The sequence below is a fragment of the Rhopalosiphum maidis genome, chromosome 1, assembly GCF_003676215.2.
Source record: "Rhopalosiphum maidis isolate BTI-1 chromosome 1, ASM367621v3, whole genome shotgun sequence".
Lineage (NCBI taxonomy): Eukaryota > Metazoa > Arthropoda > Insecta > Hemiptera > Aphididae > Rhopalosiphum > Rhopalosiphum maidis.
In genome coordinates, this window is record NC_040877.1 from 37,618,945 (window position 1) to 37,636,516 (window position 17,572).

General features: G+C 30.5%; 2 protein-coding genes and 1 non-coding gene across 4 annotated transcripts; 2 read left to right on the forward strand and 1 right to left on the reverse strand.

The window, feature by feature from the left end:
- Positions 1–1,550: 1,550 nt before the first annotated feature.
- Positions 1,551–9,070, forward strand: LOC113560620 (putative uncharacterized protein DDB_G0271606). Its single transcript, XM_026966609.1, has 3 exons — positions 1,551–1,793; positions 5,365–6,195; positions 7,706–9,070. The coding sequence occupies exons 2-3, from the start codon at positions 5,365–5,367 to the stop codon at positions 9,002–9,004; spliced, it is 2,130 nt and encodes a 709-aa protein (XP_026822410.1). The 5' UTR covers positions 1,551–1,793; the 3' UTR covers positions 9,005–9,070.
- Positions 9,071–12,168: 3,098 nt separating this feature from the next.
- On the reverse strand, positions 12,169–15,452 carry LOC113548113 (zinc finger protein 286A-like). 2 transcript variants are annotated; one of them, XM_026948799.1, is made up of 4 exons: positions 15,186–15,452; positions 13,568–13,738; positions 13,251–13,493; positions 12,169–13,171 (listed from the first exon to the last, which is right to left on the reverse strand). In XM_026948799.1, the coding sequence occupies exons 1-4, from the start codon at positions 15,339–15,341 to the stop codon at positions 12,422–12,424; spliced, it is 1,320 nt and encodes a 439-aa protein (XP_026804600.1). In that variant the 5' UTR covers positions 15,342–15,452; the 3' UTR covers positions 12,169–12,421. The 2 variants fall into 2 exon arrangements, with proteins under 2 accessions (XP_026804600.1, XP_026804599.1); XM_026948798.1 differs by having other exon boundaries at positions 12,169–13,174.
- A 2,001-nt stretch (positions 15,453–17,453) lies between these two features.
- Positions 17,454–17,572, forward strand: LOC113550735. The gene has a single exon (XR_003405046.1). It is a non-coding gene; the product is annotated as a 5S ribosomal RNA (ribosomal RNA).

Below are 17,572 nucleotides of genomic sequence, written 5' to 3' on the forward strand. Positions count from 1 at the left end.
CTTGTTGAGCTTATACATTTTTTCTTCCGTCATAATGAAGTCTCTTGGTTATTCTTTTTACATATTTATAACTATTATATATATTATATTATAAATTAAAATATAAGACATAAAAACATACTCGTGTTTGTTGTGCGTACTGGCTATAACCGTTGGGTTAAAAAAAAAATACATTTAGAACGACTTATGATTATTATGTAGACAGTATTTATTAATAAATTTTGAAAATAAAACATAATTTTAGATTCCGAGTGGAAAGATTTGATTTTATTATGCTGATTTTTTCGTATCTGTGTTAACGATAAGTAGTCGATAAAAACTTCGATATTCAATTATGAGAGTGATTTCTGATAAAAAAAATCGAATCTAGTGTTTACTTAGATAAGGTCAAAATTAAAATATTTTATTATTTTTCAAAATATTTGGGAAAAAAAAACAAAAAATGAAGAAAAAACGCAAACCCACTACCCAGTTTTGGAAAAATTGATTTTTTTTTTAACTTAAATGAAATAACCTATGATATCTACTTTAAATATATATAGTACAAATATAAATGTAAATGGGAAGGTTAACATGGTTAAATATAGAGTTCATACAAATTTATTGCTAAATAACCAATAATGCTAAAACCTAAAGTTTGGTTAATCAATAATCAATATCTGTAATCACAAGGCACTTAACGAATTTGCACACTTTCAGTATACCGCAATATACTGGCACTGGGGCTATAAATATTTGTTTAAAAGACACGGAAAAAATGTATACTAATACCACAAATCGTGATAAACAATGTTTAGAAATATACCAATAACGAAGTGATTGACCTTTTCACGTAGGTAAAATCAGAATAATTTTCTACTATATAGTATACTAAGTAACTTGGCTTTCACAAAATGCCAAGTACACTTATGCCACTTGTACTCGTTTTCGACTAGTTTCATGAACTTTACATCGTGTCGACAGGATATTGCGATAAGGAGGTTTAGATATGATACCATCATCTAAAGTCATCGTCACCTAGATGATATAGTTAAAATAATAAAATAACGATTTGGTCATTAATTTAACAGCAACGGCGGACAACTCGTATAAGGTTACATTGGAATACTAGCGTTAGGAGATCGGAATCCAATTCACTTTCACGGCGAAAACAATTTCTCCGAGACAATATGTCAACGAGATTACGGTGAACCTGAAAATGCGATCCGTTGTAAAAATTGTGATAATTATATCTTTGTGTCCTTGGCGGGAAAGCTGCGGATATAACGTACGAAAGCCGTACTCGCCGGCAGATATTATAGATACACAATAATAAGAATATCGATGATTTCGTATTTACTGGCTATAGGTTTGGATACGAGAAGAAGTGTGGAGAGAGAAAGAGAAACAAGAAAAAAGAGTGATAGATATATATTTTTGTATTCTATAGACAGAGAGAGGAAAAAAACGAGAGAGAGAAACTGATGTTCACGATATTGGTGGGGTAAAGTGAGTGGTACACAGGAACTTATAAATATTGGTTGGCCAGTGACCCAAATATCATTCGTACATATCCGTCGTGACCTTGGTCGTGTGTGCCGGGCATGCCATCTTCTTAACCGTTCAGTAGTATAGTAGTAGCTAGTTTGTTTATACCACCATACCTATATATTAACCAGTGCTCGTCTCTCGCGCGAAGTTTGAGTTCAACACACCTTTACGCGGTTTATCAGTCGTCGGTCATGGCCGAATGCTGAACGATATTAAACTATAATTTATTGGAACTTACGTAACGTAATCAGTTTACATTTAAAGTAAGTACATTAATTATTATTATTATCATTATATTATATGATTTCGTTGAAAATAATACGGAAATCCGAAATAGTTAAAGAAATGCAGCGCGATCCGAATACGATATAGGTACCTACATATGTTTATACTTAGATTGGATTTTGGTTTTACGATTATGTTTTTTGAAACTAGAAAAGCTCAAAAAGTTTAATTTAGTATTTATAATTATAGGTAATAGAATGATGTATTAGAAGACCAAAGATGTCAGTTGTTGAACTTCCCAATTTTCAATTTATTCCTACAATTTCTAATAAATATTATTAACAAATAATAAATTGCTTTTTTTTGCAAAATATTAACCATTTTTAATAAAACTCAGCCAAGTTAGGTAATTGTTATTATGACAAACTATTTGAATTATAGTGCTGGTTCTTTTTTTAAAACAATTGATCCCCTTACATAAATTTATAATTTGAGTGTTTAGTATTCTATACGGTTCAACTATTAGATAATCAATAACAAATTAACTATTTTAAATAATTATAACATAGTGTTATAGTAGTAAATATTTAATCATATGTTTGCGACACCTTTTTACTTCACAATCTTTGGCCGTCAATTTGCGACACATACAAAAATATTTTAACTATATACATTATCGTTTATCTTACACGTAGTCTACCCAAAAAATACTATGTAATTATATTTTTATTGTATAATATGGTGAATATTTTTGTATGAAGAACGAATTGATGGGAAAATACTGTTTTCTTCCTGCAAAAAAAGATGCCGCAAAATAAAATTATATTTTAAAAAAATTCTATAATTATGCGTTACACGATGTAGGTTAGATACAAAATTAACATCTGTTAGGTTTACTTAAATAGTTCTTGCATTGGTATAATATAGACATATTTTTAAAGGTCCGTTTAATTTGACTATCTCAAAGTATTACATAGCTGGATGACTGTCACATATTTGATTATGATTATTTAATATGTACCTAGTAAACACTTTTCGTTATCGTATACTTACTAGCTTAGTGTGAATCGTAATAATATATATCCTGGTTTGTTTTACTGACCAGGTCAATATGTATACAAAATTTTACGGTTCTTTCGCACTTTCTAATTCAATTTTTTTTTTTTTTTAATACACATAACACGCAGGAAATACTTTTAGTGAATTGTCCCGATAGAATAGCTTATTATGAGTTACAGTAACTGAATACTAATGATGATGATTTTCGTTCGCTCCGAATACATAAGTTAAAGTTGGCCGATTTGTCGATTAATACATATTTTGTCGTTGTGTATACTATATATTTAACTATAAATATCTTTGTACGTTTGATTAAAAGACATAGGTACCTCACATAATTTCAAATTTTATATAATCATTAAAAGTATGTAGTGTATCATGAGCGATGACACTGTATTTTAGAAGGATTATAGTTTGACCTATTGAAATATGTTTAGTGATCACTAGGTAGTAGGTTACTTATTGCAGTTTATTAAATAATATGTTTATATTTACGGCATAGCCTGTAGGTACCTACATCATATCTGTATAATATATTAGTGTGGGTGTACACCGTAAACAACGTACGCAATGTAATACATGTATTATATTACATTAAAAATTTACACGTAGATTCCTACATAAATAAATATTATTATACAAATATGTGTAATGTGTATTGTGTATGGTTGTGATGAGTATGGGAATGGATATTTATTAATTAGCGACATACCAGTCGGCAGTCACTAGTGACCGTAAATTATTTTATTATATTTTAAATTTATAATACCTAAACATTAAAAACAATACAGGAAAACACATAACTGCTTTGTCCAATATCATTGTTTAACAAATTTGATATGGCCACTTGGGACTACATTGGTTTCATATATATTATATATGTTTGCAGTACACTTTTTATGAACGCACATCACAATATTTCTATGAGTCTGTGTATTTTACAGTTACCTAACCTAATCTATGCTTTAACATAAAATTTACAATTGTCGGATAAAACTAATCACAAATTAATTTCATTTTTATACGGTGAACATAAAAAACGCACAAGACTAATAGCTTTACTAAATGTCGAGTTAATTTAATACTGGATAAAACTTATATATATATAATTTTTCAATTTAATGTATTTAATGTTTTTTGCTTATAATGCATAGCTAACGCATTTTTAAAAACATTCTTTAGTTAAAGTTCTACGTAGCAAACGTATATTTCATTGTGTCGCTTTATATAAATAATTTAATTATTTATAGATTTAATAGATTAATAGATTTTCTTCGTTTTTCTTTATCACTTGCCAAAACGATTTAACAAGATCATCATGGTTGTACGTTAACGGACTTCAATACATAGACACATACACACACACACACACACATTGGTTTTTCTATGTGCTCCAGTGGTTCCGATTAGCTAGCGAAAGCAGTCTATAGACTTTCTTGCGTATGCGTGTGTTGCACAGATAAACCGGATAATAATAATATACATCTTTGACCGAACGATGTCTTGCGCAGTAATTATATTATAAACCACTTTCTTTCCGGTCGCACCCGAAATACAGATAAACACTGTACTTTGCGTATACTTATGATACCCACAATTTCACTGTAAAACATCGTCACCGTAGTCCGGTCAAACCACCAGTATACCAATGCCTTTTCGATCGAGTTCTCTATTTATTAATCATATTATAAATAATCATATGTTGCAATTCGAGATCGGGACTTTCACTCAGAACACCATCCTCATAGTCGACAAATCCGAAACGAAACTCATCTTTCCATACTTGATATACGTTATACATTTACCCGTTGCTGTCATGGTCCGCCATTGTAAACGTTGTTGGCGATATCGCGTAAACCGGTCAAAATGTTGTTATCGACATGATGTGTTGTAGATCACGGTGATTACTATACTTGGGATGTATGAAATATCACTTATGATTTCTGTTTTTAATACTTTCTTTGATTAATCTGAAGGCGTAAAGACCAAAAGCATTCGTAAGGGCTAAGAGAGGTATCTCCTCAAACTTTTTTTTGTAATAGCTCACTAACGAAAATCCTTAGGTATTTTTAATACTATTTCAAAGAAAAGATTCTTTTATTAATTAAAATATCAATAATACTCGTAAATATTTAGTTATTTAGTTTAGAAACAAGTGAAATGATTTCTTAGCTAAATTATTTTTAAATAAATAATAATTATATTGTGCATATGAAATTAATACATTAGTAACCAAATATTTTAATTGCCACTTTCTTGATAAGTCGCTGTTGTAGTCCTCAAAAAATAGAAGGTTACTGGTGAGGATTTGAATAAAAAGTTTGAACTTTTGTAATTTAAAAACTTTGGTTATATATGATAAGTGATAACCCTAATAAAAGATTAAATGTTTTGTTTGTAGATTCCAAATCAAAACGTCAGTCTGCAATAGGATTAAAGATAATATATCTTTGTACCTTATAGATATAAACATATGATTATTTGAAATGTGTTCTGAAATTAAAGTCTACTTCTCAGTCAAATAATCTACAATTTGTTTACATTTTTCAGATGAAAGTAGCGCTAACTATTTTAGCGCTTGTGGCTACCACAGAGCTGGTATTAGGCGTACCGGTTTATGGTCCACCCCAACCGTTGCCGATTCCGCACAAGTACAGGTCTCAGAATGGTGCACCCATTCCGGCCAAGTATCCTCAGTATCCTCCTCATCTTAGTAGTCATTCGGGAAAAAACGAATTCTATTCGAAATTTAATCCTCATTCATTGCCACCCGGTTTACGTGGGCCTGCACCCCAACTGCCACCGCCTTTTGCTAAGTACCCCAATCTGCCACCACCTGGAAAGCATCAACAACAACAACAACAACACCAACAACATCAACATCAACTGCATCATCATCCACAACAGCAACAACAACCACACCACCCATCGGCCAACAATAGACCACTAGGACCACAGTTCCAGTCGAAACCACACTTGTTACAGAACAGCGCACCTCATCATTCCCCTCCTCAACAAAGCCAAGTTAATAATGCTCCTGAACAGCGTGTACAATTAGCATCATCGCGTCCCACCCCTAAGATAACTAACGTTTGGACGGGTCCTAAATTGTCAGGATCACCGGACTTCCCGCCACGTTTCTCCGCTGTCGCCACCCCCGTAGCTCCAGTGACTACGGTTCCATTTTTGGAAAAACCCAGAGGACCTTATATAATCAACAGCGATGATGAAAGGGGTCCTATCAAGACCATACCGGCGCCAAACCTGAACCCAGCAGACAAACCAGCCAACTTCGAAGAACAATTGTATAGGGCGCAACATCAACAATCATATGTTCAACCGTTGGACAATTCAATAACCGATGAAAAACTTTCATACCAGGTATAAATGTTTAATAATAGTATCATATTTTTTACGAATTCGAAGAATTTATTAAAAAATTTAAAGGTTACACTCACTTTATAAATATAATAAATTACTTAAAGTTTACTAATTATTAACTATTTACTTAACGATCTTGAATAGTATACCTATAGAAGACCACGAAAATTATATAATATTTGACTACAATTTATTATAACGTATGTATTATCTAGATATAATGATGTTTTAATACATGATAGTTTGGATAGGTCACCATAATAATATACTTTCTATTAGCTTAAAATGTATCAGATTACTCATTAAATATCTATAGACAATAATGTAACAGTAGATAAAGGTAGTTAATAATTGTTTAAGATTTTCAAACAATTTTCTTTAAAATACATTCGTGAAAACATTAATATTACTTTCTCTCAAAAGACAGGAATAGAAATGATGAGGAAATACTAACAAAAAATCAAAATTTAAATTTATATGTCATATGCAATGATAAAATTAAATATTTAATGTCAATTTCATTATAATAATATGGCATTAAATCAGAGAAAGGTAAGAACGATTGTAAATAACAATCAATAGGTTCTTACATAGCGTAGAATCTAACTACCTACATATTATGCCATTCGTTGACAGTCGTTAAATTCATTCATATGTGCACGCCAAACAAAATATATTACCTATTAGAAATTGTACAAAAAAAATTGTTATTATAAATGTTAAAAAAGATTGGCCATTTTTTATGATTCCATGCGTAACCTAATTATTTCAATGGTTGTCTATTTCTATTATTTTTTTATAATTACAACTCGTTTTCCATTTGAATAGAATATAAATAAATAAAATCAGATAATTACCATAACACTTATAGTTATACTGAGAAGTCGATAGTAAAAGTTTTCTAGAGCTTGCAAGAGATTTCTTTTTTATTTCAAAACAATAAATAATACAATTCTTAAATTTTCAACTCTAATTCTAAAAATTGTTTGAAAAAAAATATTACTGATATTTTAGATACCTATAACACAGATTTTGAAAATCCTATAAAAGGAAAAATTATAAAGAAAAATAAAACATTTTACCAGGATTGTATTCAGTCATATTTACAGTTTGCGTGATGAGTTTTACTAAACAGTAGAGTGTAATATATATAAAATAGTTTACTTTAAAGATTAAAAAAAGTTATTTTAAAATTATGCGAAAAACGTTTTTTTGAAATTTGTTTACTGTAAAATGAAGTAGATATAATTGATTGAATACGATAATTTCAATCCGAACAATCGAATCAGTACTGTAATAAATTGCTTAAGCCACCACTATTATATTTCTGCCAAAAGAAACACGACGGACGTGATGAAAATATGTCAACCTCGGTGATTTGTTACGAACGGGACAGTTGTATTTTGCTATAAATTAAAACATTATGAAAAAATGTTGTTATTAAGATTACATATTTACACGTATACACATATTATATCGGAAGTAATTGTTACAACACACCGTGTTTCAGGTAACCGAAGACACGAACGCTTACAAACAGTTTGGCGGCCAACCAGCCTACAAAGAGCCGTCCAACGCGGACCCCAACGCTATACCAGCCGTGCCGTTAGACATCGCCCTGCAACAGCACTTGGACAACCAACATCAGCAACAGTTATCGGCCGAACAGGTCGGATCGGCGGGCACGTTGACGCCCCAAGAGCTGTACTCGCTGTTGAACGGCAGCCCAGCCTCCGCCGCTGCCACGGTACCGCAAACCACGTACATGGTACCGCAACCCGTCATGTACGCCGTACCACAGCCACAGTCTTTGGACCTACAAGTCGGCCACCAGCTCCAATACCAGGCGCAGCCGGTCCAATTACAGTACGCACAACAGCCCGCCGCCACAGGTGTCCAGTTGCAGTATGCGCAACCGGCTGCCCCCGAACTCCAATATTTGCAGCCGCAAACCGTCCAATACCAGCCACAGACCGTCCAATATCAACCACAAACCATCCAATACCAGATTCAACCCGAACACGTGCAGCAGCAACAGCAACAGCAGCAACAGCAGTACCAGCAACAACCGGCGGAACAGTACAACGGCGCGCAGACGGCCGCCGCTGAAATATCAGCACAAAAACATCAACAGCAACAGGAACTGGTACAGCAACAACAGGAACAACAGCAGCAGGAACAGGAACAGCAGCTTTTGCAGCAGCAACAACAGGTCCAGTTGCAGCAACAGCAACGCGAGCAGCTAAAACATCAGCAACACGCGGAGCAGCAGCAGCAGCAGCAGCAGCAGCAGCCGGAAAACAGCGATGACGTGCAGTACCAACAGGAACAGGACGAATACGAGCCCAGGAACGGGGTCAAGGGATCGGCGGAACAGCCGTCATCGGCGGCCGTGGACGACGACAACGAACGTCGAGACCAGAAGAAATTGCAGAGCATCAGAGACCAGTATTACTCGGCCGTTCCCAACGAACAGACGGCGGGCGTGCTGGCGCAGATCGCCCAGTCGGCGGCCAACAGCGACGCGCCGGTGGCCGACGAGCCGAAACCCGCGGAGAAGTCGCCGTCCGATCAGTCGGTGCAGATGCACACTTCGGTGCAGATCCAACAGTCGGTGCCGCTGTACGAGGGCACGTACGCGTCGTCCAGGCGCACCAATCAGGAGTACGCGGACGAGGGCGCCGAGGCCGACGAGCTGATGGAAGGCAGCGAATCGGTGGCCGTCTCCGAATCGTCGTCGGTCAACGGACACGCTCCCAGCCAGTTCCCGTACAGCGCGGCCAATATAAACGCGTTCGCCGCCAACTAGTCCTGTAAATACTTGTAGTTTATTACGACACCCTCACCCCCCCCCCCGTGCCCCGACCGGATATATACGAACGCGATTCCGGTACTTGAACTATATATATAACATACTGTGTATAGTTCATGTATTCAGGTTTATATTTTTTATACACTATTTTTGTACACGCCGGTATCCGTCGTCGTCACAGGTATGCGAGTAGATAATGATCGTATCGCAGTGAAATTTATTTATTATTATTTATTTATTTTCGTTTTACGAAATTCTTGTCGACATCGACACTCGATAAGCGTTTTGCCGTACGCGCAGTCACGCTTAATTATTTATTCATATCATAGGTATTATATTTTTGTATACGTTTAGTTGAGTTAAATTGATATAATATGTTATTTTTTAAAGACTATAAGCTATATATGACCGATTGCTCAATTTTAAAATTATAATCCATTGGGTATATAACCACAATTTTTCTCGAAGTTAACGGGTTGAATATTTTGTAGTTCGACTATAGAACAAGAGTCACGGGAACACTCCCGCAAACTTCAAACTTCAATTGGTGCAAACAGCAATTAGGCTGAACATAATATAATATATAATATACTGTACCGACTTCGCCCCCAAACAGTTCCCAATGTACCTACTAATTTCAATAGGTAACAACAAACATAAAAAACACCATGACATGTTTATTGAAAACATTTAGGTTAATTTAATATTTATGTAAATATAGAATATTAATTATATAAGAATAAAACACACATTAAAAAAAAAAAAATTAATCTGAAGACATGTAAAATTTTTGAAATACTTTGAAGAATAAAGATAAAGATTAACTAAATCGCTCTATAAAGTGTACTGTGCAATTATTTACCTGTGTATTGTTACTTGTGTTTGTAAAATATGAATATTGCGTTCGTTTTTTTTTTTTTTATGAAACGTTGTTCTTATAATTAAGCATTTAAGTTATTTAATATATATTCACTTATATTTTTAAAATAATTTTGATACATTTATAAATAAATAATAAAAGAGTATTGGTAGTTACGTAAAATGTTGTTTCCTATTTACTACCTACCTACAATCTACATGACAATTATACGGAAAATAATTGTATTTAGCGTAACTTGCAAAGAGCCCTTCAATACTGGATAAATTTAGTAAGTCTTCATTGAATACCTTCTGATATACACATCAAATTGAACGTGTTAAATTATTAATTTTCAAATGCAACTATTAATTGTTTTTTTGTATTTAAATTAAAGCCAAGTCATTCTCATTTTGCTGTCACTGTTAATTATGTAAACAACCCGATAAGTATAATGGTGAAGCGTGAAGACATTTAAAATTATGAACAACAAAACAAATATGAATTCAAAACTATTAAAATTTATCACTTTTCAAAATCATGAGTGTTATTCAATAAAAAAAATCATACCTATTATTTCATATATGTATACCAATAGTTATTAGCTATTTATTTTAAATAGTACCTATAGGTACATAGGTACTACATTTAAATTAAACGGCTTCCTCGGTCTTTAAATTGTTTTGATTACAAATCAGTAAAATCAGTTCATCTTTTATACATTTTGTTAGTAAAATTCACATTTATAGTTTTACTTAATTATTGTTAATATAAATAATTATATAAATAAGGGTAAATACAATACCTATAGTAATAAATAATATCTTTTTTTTGTGTATACTTTCTACATACGACATACCTACCATACATTAATGTCATAGGTACGTTATGAGTTATGACTCCGCGCATATTAAAAAATTTTAAACATTTATTTTCAATTTAGTTTAATACATACAGATAATAGCAAATTGCTCTTAGAGATTACTGACTGGAAGTACAAAAGGTTTTGTATAATTTTGTGAGTAGGATCTTTGTAAATCTTTTTTACTTAAACATAGGTATATTCGTATTTCACACAATATAAGATTTTATTATAAATACTTCTGTACTTGTTAAGGTCTCAATATATTATTTGTATATTCTACCAACAAATTTATTTTTAATTTCGAATATAAAAATTTCCTAAAGTCCATAATCCAAAAATGGTAGGTAAGTGTATAGGGTCAAATGAAAATATAATAATTTAACTTTCAATCAGCTATTATTTCTGAAAATACTTTTTAATAGAATTTTAAATTAACATTATTTGACAAATGCTTAATAATATTCTTGTAAACTATTATGTGATTCATAAAAAAAAAATTATTAATATAATTTAACACGTATAAATAATAATAAAAATATAAGTAATGATATTAGGTAGGTATGATGTTATTGATGTTGATCTTAAGGATTAAAAGTTAGTAAATTTATTATAAAAATACTACAAATATATAAATATAATTGAGGTGTTTACATAATACATTTAATTATTATATTCCCTCACCCGCTTGCAATATTATAGCAATTTATTAGATCAATTATATTCTGTATATCTATAGTAGATAAAATATGTTAAAAATGATAAATTGACTATGCACAGTCATTAATAATTGTGATAAAATCTTACGATAAAAGTTACTACGGTTTTGCCTAAATGAGGTTGGTCATAACTAGCTTAATAAAAGCACGGAATCACAAAGCTAAGGAATACAAAAGTCCACAGAGGTGTGTGCTGTGCAAGGATATCAGGCACAATGCAAAACACTACCCTTGCAAGATACAAGAAGAATTCTTATTGATTAAACTATATGCCTATCTACATAATATGTAGGACGAAGGCCAAAGCAAGAGGATTAGAGGCCCCTTGTTTTGTTATACTATAGTTCAAAATTTGGGTTTTTTTATCTTATGTAGGTATTTAGACTCTTACAATGAACGATAGCACTGATAGCAGCACCATAGCAGTAAGGCTTTAAAACAGTTACCTTGGTGTCATCGATACCGCTATAAAAAAAAAAAAGAAAGGTTTATCAGGGCAAAAGCCAAAGTATGATATTTTGCCCAAGACATATCGGGGACATTTGCATTTATTCTGGCCATTACATATTAAAATTTAAAATTGAATGAGTATTTTTATTTATTTATAAGTTATAGGTACAATATATTTAATAACTGAAAATATATTTTTAAAAGTTATATTACATAGGCCTTTGCTGTAAATTTCTATAATAGCCTTAATCTAACTGTTATAATTAAAAAAAAAAACAGTAAAATTATTATTAAAAAACAAAGATATCTAATAGAATGCCAATTTTGTAACAAATATTAATATTTTTATCTGCTGTTAGACAATTACTAACTGACTCTAATATTTAATAATTTTTATTTCATTATGTATTATTTTACACAAATAAATAAGTATAAAAACAATGATAAATTCAGTCATGTCATACAACAAAAATCAAAATTATAATAATAAAAATAGTCAGCTTGATAAATTATTAAAAATAAACCTTTTAGGATAAATGTGTTTCTCTATGATTTAAAACTTCTTTAATACCAGAAAAATATTTTCCACATGTAGTGCACTCATACATTTTATTTTCCTTTTTCTTAGGTTGGTGTACAGAATTATTGTGTTTATCCATAGCTTCTTTAGTCGGTAAAACAACATGGCAAATTCCACACTCAATTTCAATCATGTGCTCAAGATCAATATGTTTATTTTTTGCCGCATATGTAGTGAAGGTACGATCACAATGATTACAGCTAAATGTACTTGAAGGACTTGTATAGTGTACTACTAAATGGTCTTCCATTTTGTCCATGGTATCAAAATAAGCATTGCATTTCACACATTGAAACTCTAGTGGAGTTTCATTATGATGGCAATTGGTATGACGTTCAAGACTTTGTTTGTTTGAAAATCTTTTTTCACAATATTTACAAATATGAGTAACACTATGATGCATTGAAATGTGTCGCTTCAGCTGTCCGGAAGTTTTATAATAAGTTGGACACTCTGTACACTTGAAACTACCCATATCTAAATGAACGCGAGCTTGATGATTAAGTAGGAACACCATTGATTCTGCTTCAAAACCACAATCACCGCAAATATATACAACTTTACCATTTTTAACAACAACTAATCGTTTTTCATTGTCCACATCATTTTCAGTTTTTATTTTTTTTGATTTACGTTTTTCTTTGTCAAAGAAAGATTTATCAGGATTTCGTTTGAGATCAACTATTGTACTTTTTTTCTGCTAAAATAAATAATAACATTAATTTTAAATAAAAAATTGTTTATGGTTTTGAAATATATATATAGTATATAAATACATTATTAGTTGTTGAACCTTGATAGCTGTTCAAACTCCCATTCAAATTGTTTGTAATAACATCTGATTTTTTACTGTCATTATTCACGATTTCTTTATCTGTACTTGCATTCTCATCTATGTACACAGTAGTAACATTGACTGGTTCTATTTTTAGTTCATCGCCATCAACTATGTTGTACAAGCAACTGTCGATTAAATCATTTGAAGAATCTTGTTCCTCCAAGTCTAACTTGTACGTAATCTAATAAAGTGACAAAATATTAATGAATATAATAATACATTCATAATATATGAATATTATTTAATAGCACTTACATTTAAAGGATCATCTGATAGTTGAATATAAGTAAAGTGTACGTCTTTGTGAACATTTTTTGATAATTCTAGATCACATGCTATTGCTTTACTTTTAAAGTTGTAGATTAAATCTAGAGTTTCAGCACAAGTTGTACAAATATTCTGAGGAAAATTATCACCCACTTTCACCTGAAAAAAAGTCATATATTTCAGTTTATTTGAATTACAATATTAAGAGAATGCTATATCCAAATGTGTTGTTGGATTTGTTATCTATATTCATTTAATTATACCTAGCTAGGTATACAAGTTTAGTTGAAGAATACAAAATAATGAATTTAAATCATGGATTCAAGTGCACACCAGGAATTAATATTATATATAACCAGAGAACAGTAGTGTACTCTTCTATCCTATTTACAAGTACATATATAAGAGTATATAATTATTTTTTTTAATTTCAATGATATTATGATAATAAAATCTAAACACATTTTAATAAAATGAATTTCGTTTATTTATTTTTAAAATTGAATATTCAAATAAAATAAAAGTAAAAAAAAGTACTTATTGACTTAAATAATAATAATAATAATAATAATAATAATAATAATAATAAATTACTTGATGTTAATATTACAATGAAATTCTTCGAAGCAAGTCGCTGCACAAAAGGGCAATTTATTTTACATTCTTTACACTAGTAATGTGATTGTTTTTTAGTTTTCTTTTTCGTACAATTTATGAAATTTTTATAATAATTCTTTTTTTTTTGAAATTGAGGTAGCAAAATCTTTTCTGAATTTTATTATTATGTTGTAACATTATAAAATAATAATAATACTGATATCGAAATTATGGATTTGACGAAAATACTGAAAGTAATGAAGAAGTAATGCTAAATATAATTTAATGGCCAGTATTTTGAAGTTCTGAAGTGAGACAATAAGACATGCTCTCTCATATTATGAAATCATTGAAAATATTACTGCTATTACAGTACTGTGTTTATTTTAATGATATATATATTCTATATCTATAGCATATATTTATATTAACTTTGAAATTGCTGCTATTATAGCAGTAGTTATCCACTAATGTGTTAAGTATTTTCAACAGCTAAAAACTTAATCTAAAATTAAAGCACAATAGAAAAGAAAAAAAAACTGAAGTTAATATATCTTTTAGGTTTAAAAGACATATTAGTTTCCACGAACTGAAAAAGAAATAGGTTGATTAAATGTATTTACGTTTTAAGGCATTAAAGTAAGATTTTAATTTAATAAGTTATTACACCTAGGTACTTTCATTACATTAATTATACATATTATTTGAAAATGTAATGATACAAATAATGTATTGCCTATAATATTATTTTAGGTATAACTATAACTGTAACTAAATGATATACTAAACAGTAAACGGATATTAAATATTACTCAAGTAAAATATTATTTTGTACTTCAAGTTTATTATTATTAATAATATATAATCATTATGATATATTCATGGAATTTGAATTTGGTTTTGATTATTTGATTTAGCATTTTTAAGAACATATAAAGGGTATGTTCAATATAATTTTTATTGACAAACAAAAATCTATATGAGATATTAAATAAATGGCAAAACATACGACTAGTGAAGTACAGTAGTGAATTTTTTCAATAATTGTTGTATTTTTGTCAACATTCTGCCCTATGTAAACTGTGACGTTGGTGGAACTGAAACACAAACGGCAGTCATTCATTTTTTGTTTTGTTTTGTCTATTACGTCTCCGCGTTCTTCCATATTAAAATTAAAATTAAAATAGTAGATCTTATTGTATTAAAACAGCAATTTATAAACGAAAGGAAGAAAAACTATTTTGAATGAAAAAAAAAATAACCGGGACAATCACAAATCATATTTTTCTGATTATTCTGTGTATTAATTAACTCGATAATCAACAAAAGGTATACAACTTGATAACGAGCAATTACAATGTGACCAACTGCCGAACTCAGCAATTACGGTACGGTAGTTTTAGAATATCGTATGGGTTGAACAAACGATGTAGAAAATTCAAAATTTACTTCTAAATTCATTCATTACCTACATCGTGCCGTGGCGGTTGAATATATTTTATGAATGTTAAATTGTTAAATAGTATTATTATAGCATTTAGCAGGATTTTTAATTTGCTTATTGTTCGGGCATTTAGACATTAGAAATAGTCTAGTTTTTCTCTTTATAAAAAGCATTTACATCTACTAATTCTACTAAATGTAACGAGTAGCGACTTGCAATTGTAAACGGGTAAACAGGTAAAGCGAATAACTTAGTACAGACAGTTTAGTTTTTATTGAAGTGCATGTAAACATTTTCAGTAAAATAGTTTTATCATTTTTATGCTTGTACATTGTTTGACAATACACCTTATTAATTATGTGAAGTTTTGTAGTTGAAAACTTACTTTTTACCCATTTCACTACGAACCTAACCCAGGTTTCTAAACGTATTTTTTGATAAAACAAAATAAACTAATAAACTGTGCATCTTCGTACACGTTTATAATATGATACACTTGTAATACGGTAATACACTACCTATATTATACATTTTTAGTGTTTGTGCGATATGATTATATGTTATGAGTTTATGACAACTGATTTATATAATAATTCTGTCGATCAATATTGTAAGCGAATGCGGTTGCATATTATAAGCAGGTAATTTTTGGATTATGGCATATTCAACTACTAAGTTTTAACTCAATTGAAGTTTGTATTCACTAAGTAGTTATGCTACAGGGGCGGTTTGTCATAAGTAGGTAGGCCTGAGAACTTCATGCCCTAAAAACCTTAAAATATGCATGAATTTATGCCTTAAAGAATAATATATTAAATATGCATTTAAAAAAAAGTATATTTGTCATAAATAATAATAATATTTGTAGATATGATTCATAAATAGATTCTGAGATAATTATTTTCCTTTTTTAAAATTTGTTTTCATTTTACATCCATGCGGTTTTAGTCTATAACAACAATTTATAAATTTTTTTAAAATAACAACTTAATATAGTACTAATTACTTTAGAAATTACATTGAAGATTGAACTATTAGATATTTTCTTAAGTTGGGAATTAAAAACTTATTTATTCATACAAATAATTGTTAAATATGCACTTAAAAATGAAATCGGTCAAATATGCGACTATACATTTTAAATATAAGCTCGTATTGTTATGGAACAAATTTCAATATTACTTAGCTATGTTTTTAATGATTATTTAAAAACATGCAAACTCCTAGAAGTCGGGTGAGCTCTAGTTACAAAGTAAGACTATTTGGGGCGAATACTTTTCTCCATAAAAATGGGGAAAAAATGTTTTAAATTAAACAGTTTTAATCATAATTCATAACAGAAGATTGATCATTCAAGTAAAAAATAAGTGTATCTATATCATAAATTGTAAAATTTAATGAAAAATTTAAGTAAAGAAGAACCTAAAAATATTACATTGGTCCTAGTAAATTTAGTTGGTGGATGGGTGAGTGGGTTATTTTAAAACTTGCTCCTTGAATTTGGTAGACTTAAGCAGCCACCGAGTATGCGAATATATAATTATTAACTAGGTAGTAGGTACTTTGACAAAATATTTTACCAATAACTAAAAGGTAAAAGCCAATACCGGCAATACCGATAGTACCTATTAACTTGACAACATAAATAGGTAAGTAGGTAAGTATGTTTTATTATAAAATCAAAACTTAATTTATACATCCATGTTAAGTGTCGTGTTTTTTTTTTTAAAAAAAAAAGAAAACTAATTGAATTCAGTTCTTGTTTTATTTCATTTAAAATTTAAAAAATTTTATTATGGTGTTTAATTACTATTATTTTCAAACCATTACATCGCCAACGACCATACCACGTTGAATACACCAGTTCTCGTCCGATCACTGAAGTTAAGCAACGTCGGGCGTAGTTAGTACTTGGATGGGTGACCGCTTGGGAACACTGCGTGCCGTTGGCT